Genomic DNA, 19,168 nt, shown 5'->3' on the forward strand with positions numbered 1-19,168 from the left:
AGGGGCAGGATGGTGCAGGTCCTCACGAACAACACAGCGGCCATGTTTTACATGAACAGGTGGGAGAGGGGAGCGTGCTCCTCGGCCCTTTACCAGGAGGCCATTCAACTTTGGGACTTTGAGGTGAGGCATGACTTCCACATAGCTACCTCTCACCTCCCGGGGGTCAGGAACGACGAGGTGGACCACCTCAGCAGGTCGTTTCTACCCCGCCACGACTGGACACTGCACCCAGAGATGGTTACTTCCATTTTCCGCAAGTGGGGTGTTCCCCAACTGGACCTGTTCACATCATCCTGGAACAGGAAGTGCTCGAGGTTCTGCTCGCTCTGGGGTCGCGAGCCAGGCTCCATCTCCTACTTGTTTCTCATAGACTGGATGGGGACCCTGATGTACGTGTTTCCCCCCATTCCGCTGCTGCCCACGGTCCTCTTGAAGATCAAGAGGGACAAAGCAGACATCATTCTGATCACCCCAGCCTGGCCGAGACAGCATCGGTTCAGTATGTTGCTGGACCTGTCCATCGCCACGCTGCTGCTGCTCCCGAGGCATTACGACCTACTCTCTCAGGACCAGGGTCGCTTTCTGCACCCGGACCTGGACTCCCTCCACCTGATGGCATGGAGACTCTGTGGCTAATGGAGGGAGAGAGAGCCTGCTCGGTGCAGGTTCAACAGGTTCTGCTGGGCAGCAGAAAACCTTCCACTCAGGTGGTGTACCGGGCCAAGTGGAAGCGCTTTACCTGTTGGGCGGAGTTCTGGAGTATCCCGCCGAGCTGTTTGCCTATATAGGCGATTTTGAAGTACCTGCTCCATTTGAAGCTCCAGGGTCTAGCACTGGCCTCCCTGAAGGTGCACCTGGCGGCCATCTCGGCCTTCCACCAGCCGATGAAAGGGAGGTCATTATTTTCCCACCCTATGTCAGTCCGGTTCCTTAAAGGGGTGGAGAGGCTGTGTCCGCAGGTCCACGTCCCGGTGCCTCCCTGGGATTTGAACCTGGTCTTTGCTGCTCTGACAGGACCCCCCACTTCGAGCCCATGGCTACATTCCCACTGCTTGTCCTCTCATGGAAGGTAGCCTTCCTGGTGGCCATTACATTGGCTAGGAGGGTCTCCGAGATAAGAGCTTTGACCTCAGAGCCCCCCTAGACAAGGTGTGGCTGAGACCCCACCCGGCCTTCCTGCCTAAGGTGGTGTCCCAGTTTCATTATAACGAGGATATCTTCCTCCCCGTGTTCTTTCCTAAACCACACAGTTCGGAGGAGGAGCGGAGATGGCACTCGCTAGACGTGAGATGAGCCCTGGCCTACTACATCGAGCGGACGCAGCCATTCCAGAAGTCAACGCAGCTGTTCGTGGCAGAGGCGGACTGGACGAAGGGCTCACCTGTCTCCACGCAACGCATCTCCACATGGATCACCGCCTGCATCAGGACCTTCTACGAGGAGGTGAAAGTGCCACTTCCAGGAGCTGTGTCAGCACACTCAATCAGAGCCAAGGCCTCATTGGCGGCCTTCCTGGAAAGAGTGCCCCTGCAGGACATCTGCAAGGCAGCAACCTGGTCGTTGGTCCACACCTTCATGTCCCACTATGCCATCGTGCAGCAGGCAAGAGAAGATGCGGGCTTCAGCAGGGCCGTGCTGATGAGAGTAGCTCGACGCTGACTCCTACCCACCTCCAAAGTATGGCTATTTAATCACCTATATTGGAATGGATTTGAGCAATCACTCGATATGGAAAACAGGGTTACTTACCAGTAACTGTTGTTCTTCGAGATGTGTTGCTTATGTCCATTCAACACCCACCCTCCGTCCCCGCTGTTGGAGTCGTCAGAAAGAAGGGACTGAGGGCCCGCAAGGCTGGCGGCGCCTCATATACTGCAGCATGAGTGTGGCACTCCAGGGGGCGCCTGAGCTGGCCCTACGGGGCTTGCTAAGGGGAAAAAAGTTCCAGGAACCAGTGCATGGGGCGCACACTCACCTATATTGAAATGAATATGAGCGCTCTCTGCAGTGGTGCGTGTATGTGCTGGCATATAGGGTGCTACTATCCCCTCCCCCCCCACCAGTTCCTTCTTACTGCTTTGATATAGCAAGGACAAAGGGCAGTAGGAGAGTGGTAGAAAGAAGTTATGTAAGCCCCAGAATGCTCTGGGCTCTGTTCCCTGCAGATTAGCCAGAGTCATTAGTGGGCAGTTAGGAGCAGCTGAGGCCAATTAAGGCCCAGCCAGGTGCCTGATAAAAACCCTCTGCTCCAGACAGACAGCACCTGAGCTGGAGGTGGAGGAGCACTGTGCTTTGTGGAGAAGCAGAGAGGAGTGCTGAGAAAGGTACCAGGCCCAGGAGGGGGGAACTTGCCCCGGCAGGGCTAAGATACTCTCTCAGGCACAGGGGCCTGGGTAAGGAAGCCCAGTCCAGATGTCAAGGGAGCAGGGCCCTAGGAGCCAGAAGGACAGAGGGTGGGAAATTAGCCAAGGGGAAAAGATTGCAGCTGTGACTCCAGTGCCAACAGCACATAGCTACTACTCATAGGACCCCTGGACTGGGACCCCCCCCACCCTGGGGAGACTGGGTAACTGGTGCCACACTGGCTCACTATGAGAGGCAAAAGTGTGAGACCCACTAGGGTGAAGCCAGCCATCTGCCACAGCACCTATGATGGTGCTGAAACATCCTTGCCTTGGCAAGCAGCTTCTCAGTGGTTTTGTCTTCTCAACTTTCTGTACATAGTTTTTTGTGGTTCAAAGTAGTGTTTGAGTAGTTAGCAGTTTTAGCAGTATTAGTAGTTTTAGGAACTAGCTATCCCTCGTTCATGGGATAACCGGGGGATGGGGCATGCCTGTAAAAAACTGATGCCCATGAGCCATCCTCTCCAGAGTTCTCTTAAGTGTCTGGGTGAGGCTCATATCTGCGACAAGTGCAGGATCTGTAGAAACTTTAGACCCCACACAAAAAAAGACCATGATATTAGATTGAGAGTGCTTCGCATGGAATCAGCTCTCAGACCGAGGTCTGACCCAGGCCAGTCACACTCGGCGCCAAGTACATTGGTGTCGACACAAAGTGCTCCCCCGGCACCCATATCAGCACCATTTCATCACTGGTGCCAAAGAAGTGGCTTAAGAAAACCCATGCTGACAGAGGATGCTCCCCACCTCAGCGGAGCAAGCCAGAGCAGGTGACAAGTCAAGGCCTACTCCTGGACGCTTGTCTCCCCCAGAAACCGGGGTGGCTGTGGCCTCACCCCTTAGATCTCCTAGCCCTCCTCAGGACCCAGCTCCAACACTTGGTAGTGGCAGAGGCCCCCGGCACCTTGCAGTGCTGTCTGTCTTCAAGGCCTTCCAGGCAGCTGCAGACTTACTCTCCCTCCTGGTACTGCCTCCCCCTGGGATAACAGACCAGCATGCCGGGACACTGTACTGGGCCAATCTGCTAAGAACAGTTCAAGGGGCAAGTCCATGATGGGGGTCCCCTCTTGGGTCACCAGTATCGCATTGCCACTCGCCATCCCCGCCGCATCCACCGACATCTACTTACTGGTCACCGACACTCCTGTAGTCCCCAAGACGCAGCAGCCATCAGAACTCTAGGGGCCAGTCATCAAACCCTCAGTACCAATTGCTAGGCCACCGGTACAGAATATCGAAGTCTCAATCTCTGGGCTTGAGATCACACTCTAGGGAACACTTATATTGGTCGCTGGAGTATCAGCACCCCAGAGTGTCCTGGCACCAATCGCTAGAGTCTCGGCATTGGTCCCCATCACTGGAGCACCACGTCCAGTGCCACAGAGAGCCAGAGGTGGGAACGGCACCACCATGGTCTTCTGCCTCAGAGTCAGAGGAGGATGCAGATCCCTCCCATAGAGGCCATTGTCACCAGTCCCCAACAGCAGGGTTCCCCCTGCCATTCTACTGGGTTCTTGGCTACCAACTCAATGGACTGGTTCTTGGCGATTTTGGAACCTGTGGCGGTTCCCCACGGTCCTGGGGCCGCGGCTCCAGTCCATCTCAGGGACTGTATCATGGCCTTCCCTAGATTCACACATTGAACTGGGACAGGCAGAAGGGACACCAGTGAGCAACCAGGAGGAGGAAATCCAGTGGTGGAGGAACATTCAAATATCCCTCCACTAGCAGAATGCTCCTCCTGATTGCCGGATGAGGCAGTGACAGGCCCTCTGGCCACAGTTCCCCTGAATGATTTTAGGGCCCACCAGGAACTTTTCAAACAGATGGCAGCCAACCTGGGTTTGGATGTGGAAGAGCAGAAGGACCCAGCTGACTCACTGTTTTGACATCCTTCCAGTGACAGCCCTCTCTAGAGTCGCCCTCCCTGTCCATGAGGGAATCATAAAATTGGTAAAAGCCCTGTGACAGAACCCCTCTTCTTTGCCCTGAACATCTAAATGGGTGGAGAAGAAATATTATATGCCCACGAAGGGCTTTGAATACCTATATTCCCACCCATCTCCAGGATTGTTGGTGGTGTCCACAGCCAACGAAAGGGACAGACAGGGTCAGTCGAGCTCAACCCCAAAAAATAAATAGGCAAAGAAACTAGACCATTTTGGGTTCAAAATGTATTTTGGGACTTCCCCTTCAATGGCACGGCCCTCTTCTCTGTTCAGACAGATGCCAGACTGTACGACCTTAAAGATTCCAGGGCCACGCGCTCTGCTCATTGGGCTTGTATACTTCTCCAGCATCCAGGAACGATTTCCTATCCCAGCAGCAGTTCGTGATTCACTCCAGGAACAAGCCCTATGGAAAGAGGAATAGGAGCTTTAAATGCCATCAAGGCCAACCTTCCTTTGCACCCCAGTCATCTTCAAGCTGCTACCCATTGGGCAGCAGACAGAACTTTTGAAGGTGCATCTGGGGGCAACTTAGTGGTCTCAGAACAGGATCCATCCCCGCTCTTCTTTTTGAACCGCCTTTCCTCCTTCCTTCGCGCATGGTTAGCAATAATGTTGGAAAAGTATGTCTTGAGCACCATCACAGCAGGATACACCCTTCAATTTACTTCTATTCCTCCCTCTCACCCCCCCATCCTTGTATCTCTTCAGAGACCCTTCTCATGAGCAACTTCTTGTCCAGAAGGTGCAGACCCTCTTGCAGGTCAGGGCTGTGGAGGAAGTTATCCACATCTAAGAGGGAGGGGGTTTTACTCCCTTTACTTTCTGATCCCAAAACCCAAAGGAGGCTTGAGACCCATACTGGACTTGTGACATCTCAACAAGCATCTCAAGAAACGGAAATTCTGTATGGTTTCCCTGGCCTTCATCATCCCGTCTCTGGATCCTAGAGACTGGTACACTGTTGTTGATCTAAGGGATGTTTACTTCCATATTTCAATTTTCCAGAGCCACAGGTGCTTCCTGCGATTGTGGTGGGAGACAGCCAGTTTGCAGTTTTTCTCTTTGGCCTTTCAACAGCACCAAGAGTGTTTACCAAATGTATTGTGGTGGTGGCTGCTTATCTCAGGCATCGAGGAATGCAGATTTATCCTTACCTTGATGATAGGCTCATCAGAGGCCGGTCGGAGATCCAGATCCAATGCGATGTTGCAGTGATGCAATCAACCTGTTACAGCCTGGGCCTGCTGGTAAATGAGCAGAAGTCCATGTTAGTACCTGTACAGAGGATAGAGTTCATTGGAGCTTTCCTTGACTCCACGAGAGCCAGTGTGTTCCTACCACAAGCTGGATTCCAGCCCTTATCGGACCTGATCTGCCAAGTCACTGCCCACCCTCTCACCACAGCAAGGGTTGGTCTCAGACTACTGGGTCACATGTCAGCATACACTTATGTGGTACAACGTGCAAGACTCCATCTCAGGCCCCTTCAAATGTGGCTTGCATCGGTCTACCTCCCATTAAGACACAACTTAGATATGGTCCTCACAATCCCGCCCCAGGTACTTACCTTTCTAGCCTGGTAGACAACCCCTGCGTAGCCCAGTGTCCATCACTTACCTTGCTGTTAGTCGCCTCGGACCTGGGCTGGGGAGACCACCTTGGTCTACTCCAGACACACGGCCTCCTTCACACTGCTTATTATTTGTCTTGGGTACAGCTGGGATTTACTTGCTGGGTATTTAGAATGTAGATGTAATAGGAATGAATGAATAAGATATTCTTTGCTCACCCATCTCCTGCAACTATTTAGATAGTGACTATCTTGCACGCTCCCCCTCCTATTCTTTGGTGAAAATTATGGTAATTATGGTAAGACCCCTCTTGCTCCCAAATCCCCATACTACCTCTTCAAAGACCCTTCACTGGTCTTAGACAACCCGCCTTCCTATGCAACCTGGGCACTGTACTGTATGAATCTAGGGTCCTGCTACATAAGGACCTTAAAGGTATAAAAATGCAAAAAAAAATTTATCTCCTGGGTCAATAAATCTTCATATTCACCTACACAAAATTCAGTATCTGTATATTATATTCTGAAACACACACACCCTCTTTACATACATGCACACACATAATAAAGTAACTTAGAGAAAGACTAACAGTATGTTTTACCTATTTTATTCTGTCATCTGACTGAAAATTGTAGTTCATTCTTTGCTGTAAATAGAAATAAAACACTTCAGAACATTATATTAAAAGCAGTTGAATACTCACTTAGATATTAATACAAGTATTTGAACAATAACCAAACATGCACGCATGTCTGTCTGTCTTCCCATTCCTACAAGAGGTAGGCTGTTCAAATAATTATTTGGGTTGTATTGGGGCTAGGATGCTGGTTATGATTACATAGTTCCAAAATCTCATGAGATTAATCAATGATGCTTTTGTGACTGGTTAATTAATTCAAATTTATTTTAACTCTGTATCAGTATTTGACTAATCATCCAGTAAGTCACTAACTAGAAAATATATTTCCTTCTGGTGCTCAAAGAGCATCTACAGTAGCATCAACCAAACTTTTGAAAATCAAGTCTCCCCTTCAGAAAAATTAAACCAATTGCACCCTTTTATCTCTTACATGTGTTCAAGGTCAACACAAATGAGCAGTCACTCAGAGTACATTGTATAGATTTTCATAGTATGGTACTTCCTCATCATTCTTTCCAGCATTTCTGAGCATTTCTATATTTTAAGAAAACCACAATGTCATAAGATTTTCTAACTACTTTGTTTTTAAATAATTTATTAATCATAGTTTATTCATAGGAGTAGAAATAAGATCGTTGTGATTAGGGGACATAGCCATCCTCCTTGATTCACAGAAGGGAGAGATTTAGGTCCTGAATTTCTTTGCCTAGATGAAATACTACAAATTTAATTTCTAACTTTATTATCTTGATGTAACAGTTTCTGTTTGTGTCTCATTCCATATGGAGATTAAATTTGCATTTGTATTTGCATTTTTAATTTGATGTTAGCTTTTGTTTTTTAAACATCGTCCTCTTAGTTAACTTTTTGGTTCTCATGCTTGCAATATGTTGCAGTCAGTTCACTTGTTTCTGTTTTTCTTATTTAGTTTGACATAGAGGAAGTTTCCCAAATTGTTAAAACACTTAAATGTCCAGACTGTAACAAAGAAATTTCATATGAGACAACACCTCAACAAATTGCTGACATACTGGAAGAAGCCAGATTACGTCTTTTAACAGCACAGATAGTTAGTATTCATTCTGTTCGGTTAATTCTTATTTTTCTCAGTTAACACATTTTAATTTTAGTAGTGTTGTTTAAGGAATGGGTGTTCAAATGTGATGTATGGACCACTTTGGATCTCAGGGTTCTAAATTGTGGCCTTCAGGGATGACAGTGTTAAGAAGAAATTTTTTGTATTTTAAAACAAACTGAAAACGTATATCCTCAATTATGTGTTGTGACTTTTAAACTGAAGCATTTGAATCAGACCTGTTACTACAAGGAGGAAATGGATGGGATTGGCTTCCCAGTTTCCCCTGGAGTCTCAGGAGCAGCTCTGGTGTGAGCTTAGAGTGCTCTGGCTAGCTGCTCTGTCCCTTCCTTGTTGTAGCTGCTAAGCAGCTCCCCCAATGGTCCTCTTCTGCAACCCGTTCACAAGAGTTGAGCCCTACTCTTGAATAGAAGACCCTGTCTATGTACTGGACCAGAAAGAAAGATCTGGGTCAGTTTAAATGCAGTCTTTTTATGCCAAAAGCCTTTTGTTTGTTGATCTCTGGAAAATCCAGGTTGAACCAATATATTCAAACCTCCCCATGGGCTGGTACCTCTTTGGAAGTGTTTACAACCTAAGTGATTCACCTTAACCGCTCCCCATTGTTTCTGGTTTCTGAAGGAGATCTAATAACTCTGCCCTTGAAGCTGCATATAATCCCTAGCCTACAGTGATATATAAACTTAATACAATATGGTCCCCAAAGATATTGCATAGGATTGCAATATCTGTCACACAGGTAATATGGTGGCAAGTGATGTTCCCTCTGGCATGAATGGCCAACAAATGTGTGGCTGCATACATCAAGCTTTTATACAAAGATACAGAAAAAACCTGAGGATGCTTTCTGTACTGGGCAAACCTGTTTTTGGGAAAAGCCTCAGTGATATGTTTCAGAACAACACTCAGATCTTTGACCTAGACATCATTACATTTGACAGCTTGGATGCTGGCTGGCTGGCATCCATTGAAAGAAGATGTTCAGCTGATGTTCTGATCATCCTGAAAGTCTTAACTAGACTGACTTCTAAAACTAAGTGAAAGAGATTTTGTATTTGAGCATCTTAGCACCAGCTGTCTCCCTTAACACCATCCATTTCAGCAATATTGGACTACTTACTAACTGTGACAGGGTGTACAAAGCCATCACCAGCTAAACAAATGTTAATGAGCTGCTATGGGCAAAGCATCCCTACCTCATAACACCTTCAAAGCTTATCAGTCCTGGAAGGAAGGGCCTTTAAAACACTTACAAATGAATTGCCTGAGGCCACTGAACTGGACTGCAAGTGGCCAGTGCCCCCTTGAAGGAAGGGAGGCCTGCCACTGCTTTCTGTTAGGTTCCCTCTGCCTTTTGGGACTTTCAGTAGCTCAAGAGAGGGTAGATCCCACAGGAGATGGGTGGAGGGCTGTCTCTCCTTCAACTGGATCTGTGCTAATGACTGCTGAGGAGACGAGGACAAAAGAGTAGGTGAGTGCAGGGCCCTATCAAATCCAAAGGGGGTGCTATGGGAGACCAAGTCCACAACAATGTGGTGGAGAATGTGGGCAACTTTCCAACCGTGTGGAAGAGAGTGACCAAAAAGAAAAAAAAGCTAAATTCTTTCACCCTCTGAGATCTGGAAAATGGATGAATCTGGAACAGCAACTAAAATGGATAGTAGAGAAACAACAGCAGGTCACACTGCAACAATAACAGATGGTGGCCCACAAAAGCAACAGGCAGCCCCAGCAGCAACATCTAATCTGGGAGTTGGTTTCCCAGCAACAAGACCAGCAGCAAAGACTGGTGTGGCAGATACTGGTGTTTATGCAACCTTCAGGAACTGTCAGGGCCCCAGCAACTGAACCCAGGAACTGCATTGTGCCAGTTCCCCTGCTGTTGTGTTTTTCATATGAACACACTGGTCACCTCTGCCAGCATTGCCCCTTTCTATAGTATTCAGTGTTGTTGTAGCTGTGTTGGTCCCAGGATATTAGAGAGATAAGATGGGTGAAGTGTATTTTTATTGGACCAACTTCTGTTGGTGAAAGAGACAAACTTTTGAATTTACACAAACCTGAAGAAGAGCTCTGTAAACTCAAAAGCTTGTCTCTTTCACAAACAGAAGTTGGTCTAATAAAAGATATTACCTCACCCACCTTGCCTTTCTAGAGTGCAGTTTATGGTCCGACTTGGACCCCCCCAGAGCCTTGAGCATGTAAGCTGGGTCCAGCCAAGCTGATGGTCCATGGGAAGATAAATGGGATAGAAGACTAATAGACTTAAGCTGTAGCCAGACTATAATCCAAGAGCAGTTTGTTGACTTGGGGGATCTATTTTTTTATGTTGCGTTTGTGGTAATTTGAAACTCTACCCAATAGATCTGTATAGTTGATTGTTGGGAAACATATGGGAGACCTTGCAATGGAGCTGGCCCCAACTCTTGCCTACCCAGTTGTCGTAGGCCATGGCTAGGAACACTTCATAGAGGTATTTAAAGAGTGGAATGATTGTCTGATGAGGTGCCCCCAGCGCCACCACTGACATCTGTCCTGGAGCCCATAAGTCTGGTAGGCCTAGGGGAAGAAGAGGATTCTCCTACAGTGAGCTCCAGTCACCTGGAGTCTCTTTCATGAGCCCGAACAGGCAAAGAGTCAGCAATAGTCACTCCCCTCCTGAAGTTGATGTGCTGATGGAATGCCAATTTTATAAAAGAGCCAACAGGTAATCAGACACTGAGTCAGGCATCCAGCTATCTTGCAGTGGTGAATAGTGAGGTTGTAGACTTACAGTGATCTAGGCAGTAGCTCTGTTTCAGAATCTAAAATTATTGGATTTATCGCTTTGAGAAGAATGGTCAGATAGGAGAAATAAGGACCCAGCTGCTTGTACCTCCATTGTTCCATGGGGGATCCTATGTCTAGCCCTATGTCATGCCATAACATGTTGCAGGCGTTTAAGTAGAGAGATAATACCTCTAGATTGGGTATTTGCTTTCTTTTTCTGGCCTGGGGTGTATAGTGATGTTAGTGATTATGGTGTTGTGCCCATAATGTCAGCGGATCACCCCAGAAGAGTTGCAAGAGCACCTCTAGTCTCACTCCTTTTAAACGAGACACCTTTTGAACAAATCAGGATGGACCAATTGGGGTTATTGGAGAAAAGTGCCTCAGGATACCGGTATTTTTGGTCATTCTCAATTATGAAAATGTTCATCCTAGTGGGGAAATTTTGACCAACCAGGGAATAAATTTCCTGTCTAGGCTCGTGGAAGAGCTATTTAGCCTCTTACAGATCAAGACTATTCGAACATCAGCATACCAGCTTCAAAGGGATGGTCTAGATCAGTGGTTTTAAAACTTTTTAGGCTAAATACCCTTTTCCAAATAATATAGAATATGGTGTACCCCCATCTGAGATAGGGTCATAATATATGTATGAAAACACTCTAATATTTGTTGGTAAATATTTTAAATATGCACGCATATGTGATATTTTTCTGTGCACATGCAGAGACCTGAATGAAAATTTAACCTTTTATATTTTCTGAAATACAATTTAGCATATTAAAGCTTTTGATGCTTCAGAAAAAAAAAAACCTTTGACTAATGTTGTTCGGTGACTCAGATCCTATATTTACTGGGGGTTTTCACTTTGTCTTTATTAAAAGGTCCATTTGCATGATTGACTAAACAAGATCTTTGCTGACATCTATAGGTTCCCAGCCAGCAGCTGCCACTCTCCAGCCAGCAGCCACAGCTCTGAAGGCAGAGCAGAGATGCGCAGCTGTGAAGCCTGCACTGCTGCCAGCAGCTGTGCAGAATTAGGAGTGGCATGGTATGTGTATTGCCAGACTTCTGTGCTGCTGTTGGCGGCAGTGCTGCCTTCAGAGCTGGGTGCCTGGCACCCCGGGACAGCTGCCGCTCTCCCACTGGCCCAGAGCACAAATTGAGCACTGCCTCCCCCTCCCATTGCCCTGCGTTCCCTTCTGTGGCCTCACACCCCAGGCCCACCACACTTCATACCGCTTGACCACAGTCCCTTCCCTTGACCATGGTGTCCTGGCCAGTTGCCCATATGGTCCCACCCATAAGGCCAGCCCTACATTCATGTGACCTGCCTGACAGAACCTGTGCCAAGGGAGTCTGCGCAGGTGTGCATCTTTCCACTCCCCTCCCAACTCTGGTCTGTCTGCCATTAAAGGATTTTTCTCCCATACACCCTGATGAGAGCTTGGGTACTTTTAGGGGTATGTGTACCCCACTTTGAAAACCACTGGCTTAGATGAATGGTTTAACAGGCCTTAAAACAGTTCCTTCTCTCGAACCCCTCCACGGCTTTTACCACTACCAGGGGAAACACATTTGACCTGTCACCCCATTGAAACAGCCCTGGGACAATGAATCTGAGAGATATGTTGACCCTTTCCCAGAAGATTTGGGAGGTGGCTTGGTGGTAGCTGCAAGCCACATTGGACCTGGGTGTGGCAAAGGAGACTTGTAGTGAATGGAGGAGCCCCGATGTACTGGTACCCAAGCCTGACAGTACTACTTGATTTTGCAAGAAACTCATTTAATCATAGAATCATAGAATATTAAGAGTTGGAAGGGACCTCAGGAGGTCATCTAGTCCAACCCCTTGCTCAAAGCAGGACTAACCTCAGCTATATCATCCCAACCAGGGCTTTGTCAAGCCTCAGCTTAAAAACCTCTAAGGATGGAGATTCCACCACCTCCCTAGGGTAACCCATTCCAGTGCTTCACCACCCTCCTAGTGAAAAACTTTTTCCTAATATCCAACCTAGACCTCCCGCCCTGCAACTTGAGACCGTTGCTCCTTGTTCTGTCATCTGCCACCACCGAGAACAGCCTAGCCCCATCCTCCCTGGAACCCCCTTTCAGGTAGTTAAAGGCCGCTATCAAATCCCCCCTCATTCTTCTCTTTTGCAGACTAAACAAGCCCAGTTCCCTCAGCCTCTCCTCATAAGTACTGTGCTCCAGCCCCCTAATCATTTTGGTTGCCCTCCGCTGCACTCTCTCCAACTTCTCCACATCCTTTTTGTAGTGGGGGGCCCAAAACTGGACACAATATTCTAAATGCGGCCTCACCAATGCCGAATAAGGGGGAATAATCACTTCCCGTGACCTGCTGGCAATGCCCCTCCTAATGCAGCCCAATATGCCATTAGCCTTCTTGACAACCAGGGCACACTGCTGACTCGTATCCAGCTTTTTATCCACCGTTACCCCCAGGTCCTTTTCTGCAGAGCTGCTGCCCAGCTCGTCGGTCCCCAGTCTATAGCTGTGCATGGGATTCTTCCTTCCTAAGTGGAGGACTCTGCACTTGTCCTTGTTGAACCTCATTAGATTTCTTTTGGCCCAATCCTCCAGTTTGTTTAGGTCACTCTGTATCCTATCCCTACCCTCCAGGGTATCTACCACTCCTTCCAGCTTAGTGTCGTCTGCAAATTTGCTGAGGGTACAATCTACCCCATCCTCCAGATCATTAATAAAGATGTTGAACAAAACCGGCCCCAGGACCGACCCCTGGGGAACTCCGCTTGTGACCGGTTGCCAGCTAGACATGGAGCCATTGATCACTACTCGTTGAGCTCTATGCTCTAGCCACTTCTCTATCCATTTTATAGTCCATTCATCCAACCCATACTTCTTTAACTTGCTGATAAGAATACTGTGTGAGACAGTATCAAAAGCTTTGCTAAAGTCAAGGTATATCACATCCACCGCCTTCCCTACATCCACAGAGCCAGTCACCTCATCATAGAAAGCAATCAGGTTGGTAAGGCATGACTTTCCCTTAGTGAATCCGTGTTGACTGTTCCTGATCACCTTCCTCTCCTCCAAGTGCCTTAAAATGGATTCCTTAAGGACCTGCTCCATGATTTTTCCAGGGATTGAGGTGAGGCTGACCGGTCTGTAGTTCCCTGGATCCTCTTTCCTCCCTTTTTTGAAGATGGGCACTATATTTGCTTTTTTCCAGTCCTCGGGACCTCCCCCTGTTGCCAGGAGCTTTCAAAGATAATAGCCAATGGCTCTGAAATCACCTCAGCCAACTCCCTCAGCACCCTCGGGTGCATTGCATCTGGCCCCATGGACTTGTGAATGTCCAATCCTTCTAAATAGTCTTGGACCCGTTCCTTCAGCACTGCGGGATGTTCGCCTCCTTCCCATTCTGTGCCACCCAGTGCAGCAGTCTGGGAGCTGTTCTTGCTGGGAAGACAGAGGCAAAAAAGGCATTGAGTACCTCAGCTTTCTCCACATTCTCCATCACTAGGTTGCCTCCCTCATTCTCTAAGGGGCCCACGCTTTCCCTAATCTTCCTCTTGTTGGCAACATGCCTATAGAAACCCTTCTTGTTCCTCTTCACGTCCCTTGCTAGCTGCAACTCCAATTGTGCTTTGGCCTTCCTGATTTCATTCCTGCACGTTCGAGCAGTGTTTATATAATCCTCCCTAGTCATCTGACCAAGCTTCCACTTCTTGTAAGCTTCTTTTTTGTGTTTAAGTTCACCAAGGACATCTTTGTTAAGCCAAGCTGAACGCCTACCATATTTGCTATTCTTTCTGCACATCGGGATGGTTTGCTCTTGTGCCCTCAATAAGGTCTCTTTAAAATACAGCCAGCTCTCTTGGGTTCCTTTCCCCCTCATATTAGCCTCCCAGGGAATCCTGCCCATCAGTTCCCTGAGGGAGTCAAAGTCCGCTTTTCTGAAGTCCATGGTCCGTATCCTGCTGCTCTCCTTTCTTCCTTTCGTCAGGATCCTGAACTCGACCATCTCATGGTCACTGCTGCCTAGGTTGCCACCCACTTGTACTTCCCCTACCAAATCTTCCCTGTTTGTGAGCAGCAGGTCAAGAAAAGCACGGCCCCTAGTTGGTTGCTCCAGCACTTGCACCAGGAAATTGTCTGCAACACTCTCCAAAAACTTCCTGGATTGTTTGTGCTCTGCTGTATTGCTCTTCCAGCAGATGTCAGGGTGATTGAAGTCTCCCATGAGAATCAGGCCCTGTGAACTGGAAACTTTCCCTAATTGAGTAAAGAAAGCCTCATCTACCTCATCCTCTTGGTCTGGTGGTCTGTAACAGACACCCACCAGGACATCACTCTTATTGTTCTTGCTTCTAAGCTTAACCCAGAGACACTCAACTGACTTATCTCCAGTTTCATACTGGAGCTCAGAGCAGTCATAGTGCTCTCTTACATAGAGTGCAACTCCTCCCCCCTTTTGCCCCTGCCTGTCCTTCCTGAACAGTTTATACCCATCCATGACAGCGCTCCAATCATGAGAGTTATTCCACCAAGTCTCAGTTATTCCAATCATGTCGTAGTTTCTTGACTGTGCCAGGACTTCCAGTTCCTCCTGCTTGTTTCCCAGGCTTCTTGCATTTGTGTACAGGCACTTGAGATAAGTAGCCGAGTGGCCTACTTTCACAGTATGAATCGGGAGGCCTCCCCTGCTGCACCCTCCTACTTCTGCTTCCTTGTGGTGTCCCTCTTCCCCACTAACCTTCGGGCTTAGGTCCCCGTCCCCCGTCAAAACTAGTTTAAAGCCCTCCTCACTAGGTTAGCCAGCCTGTCTGCGAAGATACTCTTCCCTGTCTTCGTTAGATGAATCCCGTCCCTTCCTAGTAATCCTTCTTCCTGGAACAGCATTCCATGATCGAAGAATCCAAAGCCCTCCCTTCGACACCACCTGCGTAACCACGCATTTACTTCCCCAATGCGACTGTCCCTACCTGGGCCTTTCCCCTGAACAGGGAGGATGGACGAGAACACCACTTGCGCTTCAAACTCCTTAATCTCTTTTCCCAGAGCCACATAGTCCGCAGTGATCCGCTCAAGATCATTCTTGGCAGTGTCATTGGTGCCCACATGGAGGAGCAGGAAGGGGTAGCAGTCTGAGGACTTGATAAGTTTTGGCAGTCTCTCCGTCACATCCCTAATCCTAGCTCCAGGCAAGCAGCACACTTCTCTAGTTTCCCGGTCTGGACGGCAGATGGATGACTCCGTCCCCCTTAGGAAGGAGTCCCCAACCACCATCACTCTTCTGTTCCTCTTTGGAATGGTCGTGGAACCCCCATCCCTAGGAGAATGCATCTCTTGCCTTCTGATCAAACGGGTCGCCTGATGATCCATTCCCTCTGAAGGGTCCTCCAAATCATTCTCCGCCGTAGTACTTGTGCAGAGAGGATGAAAACGATTCCTTACTTCTATCTGCATGGTGGGCACATGGGTTCTCTTTCTTCGGGAGGTCACATGCTGCCAATTTTCTTCCCCGTTCTTCATTTTCACCTGCCCGACCTTCTCTGAATCTTCCTTACGCTCTGCCTGTGCCTGATGGAGAAAGACATTGTTTTCTGTAATGCACCGCAGGGTTGACATTTGGGTCTCTAGTCCTTTAACCTTCTCTTCCGATAAGGACACCAGCCTGCACTTGGTACAGATGAAGTCATTTCTATCCTGTGGGAGGAAGACAAACATAGCACACCCAGTGCAGGTGACAACAACGGATCGCTCCATCTCCATATCTCTGCTCTGAGAGCCTCCTCAGATGCTCAATTTCCTGCTCAGCAACGTCTGTAAGGCACAAACCTGCAGTGGGCTCTCTCCGCAGGCGAACTCCCAGGCAAACTCCCTCCTTCTCCTTCTGTTAGCCGCCTCTCTGTTCGCCGCGCAGCTGGCTGCCTTTTATAAGGCTGGGGCAGTTGCCCCGCCCCTGCACTTACCCCCACCTGGATCCAATCAATCACTCAAACAGACAAACCCCCAACTGCCAAAATGGATGGGGTTTGAGATCAGAGTTTTCCTTCTCTTAGGCAGGCTCTCCTCCTGGGCTAAATGGCCACACCTGCCCTGTGCTATCTGGTTATTTTAAAGGCATTCGATACCCACCTTTGACACCCCCACTTTTAATAAAAACACCTATGCCACATGAAGGTGTAACATATGGGGAATTCGATGGTCAAAGGTTATTATAGACACTGGCCTTTTTATAGGCATTTTATAGGTGTTGAGCTCACCCCCAACCACATCCTGGCCAAAACAGCTCTTTTGACCATACTCAGTAATTGAAAAGGTTTTGTTACTGAACTAAGCCATAGGTGCACATCAGTATTATCTCAAAGGGATCCTTTTTACCCATGTCCCAGACCATGTCCTCCTGCAATGTGTATTTTCTGTAAAGGATACAAACCACCATATAATGCACTAGTATCTGCTCACCAACCTTATGTCTTTGAGGTGCAACATTGGGCTGGGAAAGCACAGGGAACCCTGATTTCTTCTGGGTAGGAGGAGAGTCAAGTGTGGCTGACTGTATTCCAAGGCCTGTTTTAATGGAGACTGTGTATGATGGGGTGTACAAACCCCTCACCAATCAGATGAGGATGCTGTAGGCTCAAGCAGCCCTATCCATTCATGCCTACAAGGCATGTCAGGCCTGGAAGAAGGAGCTAAATGGGGAAACTCAGCTCGATTAACTTAGCAGGAGCCCTGTGAGAAAAACACACTTTCAAACCCCAGCTCACAGAGAAGGGCTGGCCTGGGGACTGGGATTGCTTACGTGGCTTTGCCAATCTGAGCCCCCTAAAGGAAAGTGGGTCAGACACCAAACAGTTATTTTGAAGTATGTTCAAGTGACTTGTCTGAGGCATTGAGCTGGACTACAACTGGCCAGAGCCCCCTTGAAGGAACAGAGGTCTGCCATCAGCTGCCTTTAGATATTATTTCCCTTCTGGGACCTTCTACCCTGAAAGGGGTAGCTTATCATGAGACTTACCTGGAGGGCTGAATGTCCCACGCCTGGACCTATGCTGACTGCCCAGGTGGTGAGGACTGGACACCAGATAAATTCAGGGCTCGTCATACCCCAGTGGGCTGCTGTTGGAGACCAAACTCAGGACATTAGCCCTGAAACTGTCTGGACAACTAAGTCAGATAGTTGTTCCTAAGGGTGCTCCACTTCAGGTGTGCAGGCATGCCTGTGCGCCTTCAATGGAGATTTTTAGTAGCAGTGTCTGCTGGTCCGTGTCTGCACCCTACAGATCCTTGTGCTCCAATCTGAGGGCACATAGGGAAAGACAGACCTGCCGCTGCTCCAGTGCCTTTGCAATGGCTTGTAACCTGAGCTGGAACCTTGCAGTGTCCATTGGTTAGCTTTGCTAATCCAGCATTATTCTTACCCTATTTTAGTTTAGTTAGTTCAACTTTATTATTCTTATCTTGTTTCTTGTGCATTCTGTGTATTTTGGGGGACCTCTTCCCTTCCCCTTTTTCCTCTGCCTCACAATTGGGGTCTCTCTCTGTCCACCTCAGTTCCCTTTTTTTGGAGTTTTAAATACACTGCAACTGGTCATCCAGTGGTCTGCCTCACTGGTACCAAGCAGATTTCCGTTTGGGTTTAAACATGGCCAGACGTGCTTTTTCCCCTCTCAGTAGTGGGCATTCCATCTGCTTCCACTGCCTTAGGGAGGCCTATGTTCTACGTATAAGTGCACTGGCTTCAAGAGCAGATCTAGAAAGCAGATGGAAGATAGAGTCAAGTTATTTTTCATGGAACACTCCTTGAGACCTGCTACTGATTCAGGGCTCAACACCTGCTCCCTCCCACACCACATCAGCCTTTCACTCCAAAAAGAGAAGGTACAAATCCCTTTAGAGGGAGTTGAAGAGGAAAGGAAGTTGCCCCAAAACTGCATAGTAAGGAAACCTTGCATCCTGGTGTGAGTACTGCCAAGGCTCCTACCACCTCTCCCCTCCCCTCCCCTGCAGTACAGAGCTCACATGCCATCAAAAAAAGACTTCTGGTGCTTCCTGAGAAGCCCTACTTGGTACCAGTATCCAGGTCAGAGCCCTTTAGGCACGAGGACTGTTCTAAGAAGCTGGCTTAGGCTCCCACAGTAACAGCCTCACAAGCAGGCCAAGAGCATAAAGGCCATGCAGATCACCCTGTTTCATTGTCCCCTGTACTGCTAGCTCTATTGCAACCAGTCATAGTGGCCTGCCTTGCTGTTACCAAGCAGATTCTTGCTCTCAAAAGTTCTCCTACTTTTTGAGGAACCGGACTCCCCTCCCCTGGCAGGTACCAAGAGATTTTCTAATGGTACTGTCACTCCATCTGATGCCTTCACACCTTCCAACATGCACACAATCATTGTTATCGACCCAACCACTGGCTCTGCTATGGCCATCAGTACTGGTGTGATCCCCAGTACCAATGTTACTAGTATCGCTCCCCCCCTCCAGAAAAGGGAGATATTTCCTCAGAGTCTGAAGTCTTTACGGTTTTGCCATTCTCTCATTTAGACCTCTCTCTCCTAAAATCTACTATGAAGAGGAGCTCCCCAGGACCATTGATGACAAAACCACCAAACCTGTTAGGTGCACCCTTGCGGTCCACCACCATACTCTTACGCTCTATTATTGTGTGTCTTCTGGAAACCTTGGGCCTCATGCAGAGACCAGTATTACAGGACACTTCCAGCAAAAGGGCCCAGTTGGAG

The 19,168-nt window shown here is 48.3% G+C and overlaps 1 protein-coding gene across 1 annotated transcript in view; it reads left to right on the top strand.

Annotated features, from left to right (window-relative positions):
• The window catches only part of LOC137148007 (solute carrier family 9 member C1-like), a 192,392-nt gene that overhangs the window by 104,143 nt on the left and 69,081 nt on the right, over positions 1-19,168 (top strand). Inside the window, exon 8 of the mRNA XM_067540414.1 lies at positions 7,497-7,637. Within this exon, the coding sequence (XP_067396515.1) occupies positions 7,497-7,637 (141 nt within the window). The remainder of the gene's footprint in view (positions 1-7,496; positions 7,638-19,168) is intronic.

Source organism: Emydura macquarii, unplaced genomic scaffold (assembly GCF_026122565.2).
Source record: "Emydura macquarii macquarii isolate MOO-44397 ecotype Brisbane River unplaced genomic scaffold, CSIRO-AGI_Emac_v2 contig_587, whole genome shotgun sequence".
Taxonomy (NCBI): domain Eukaryota; kingdom Metazoa; phylum Chordata; order Testudines; family Chelidae; genus Emydura; species Emydura macquarii.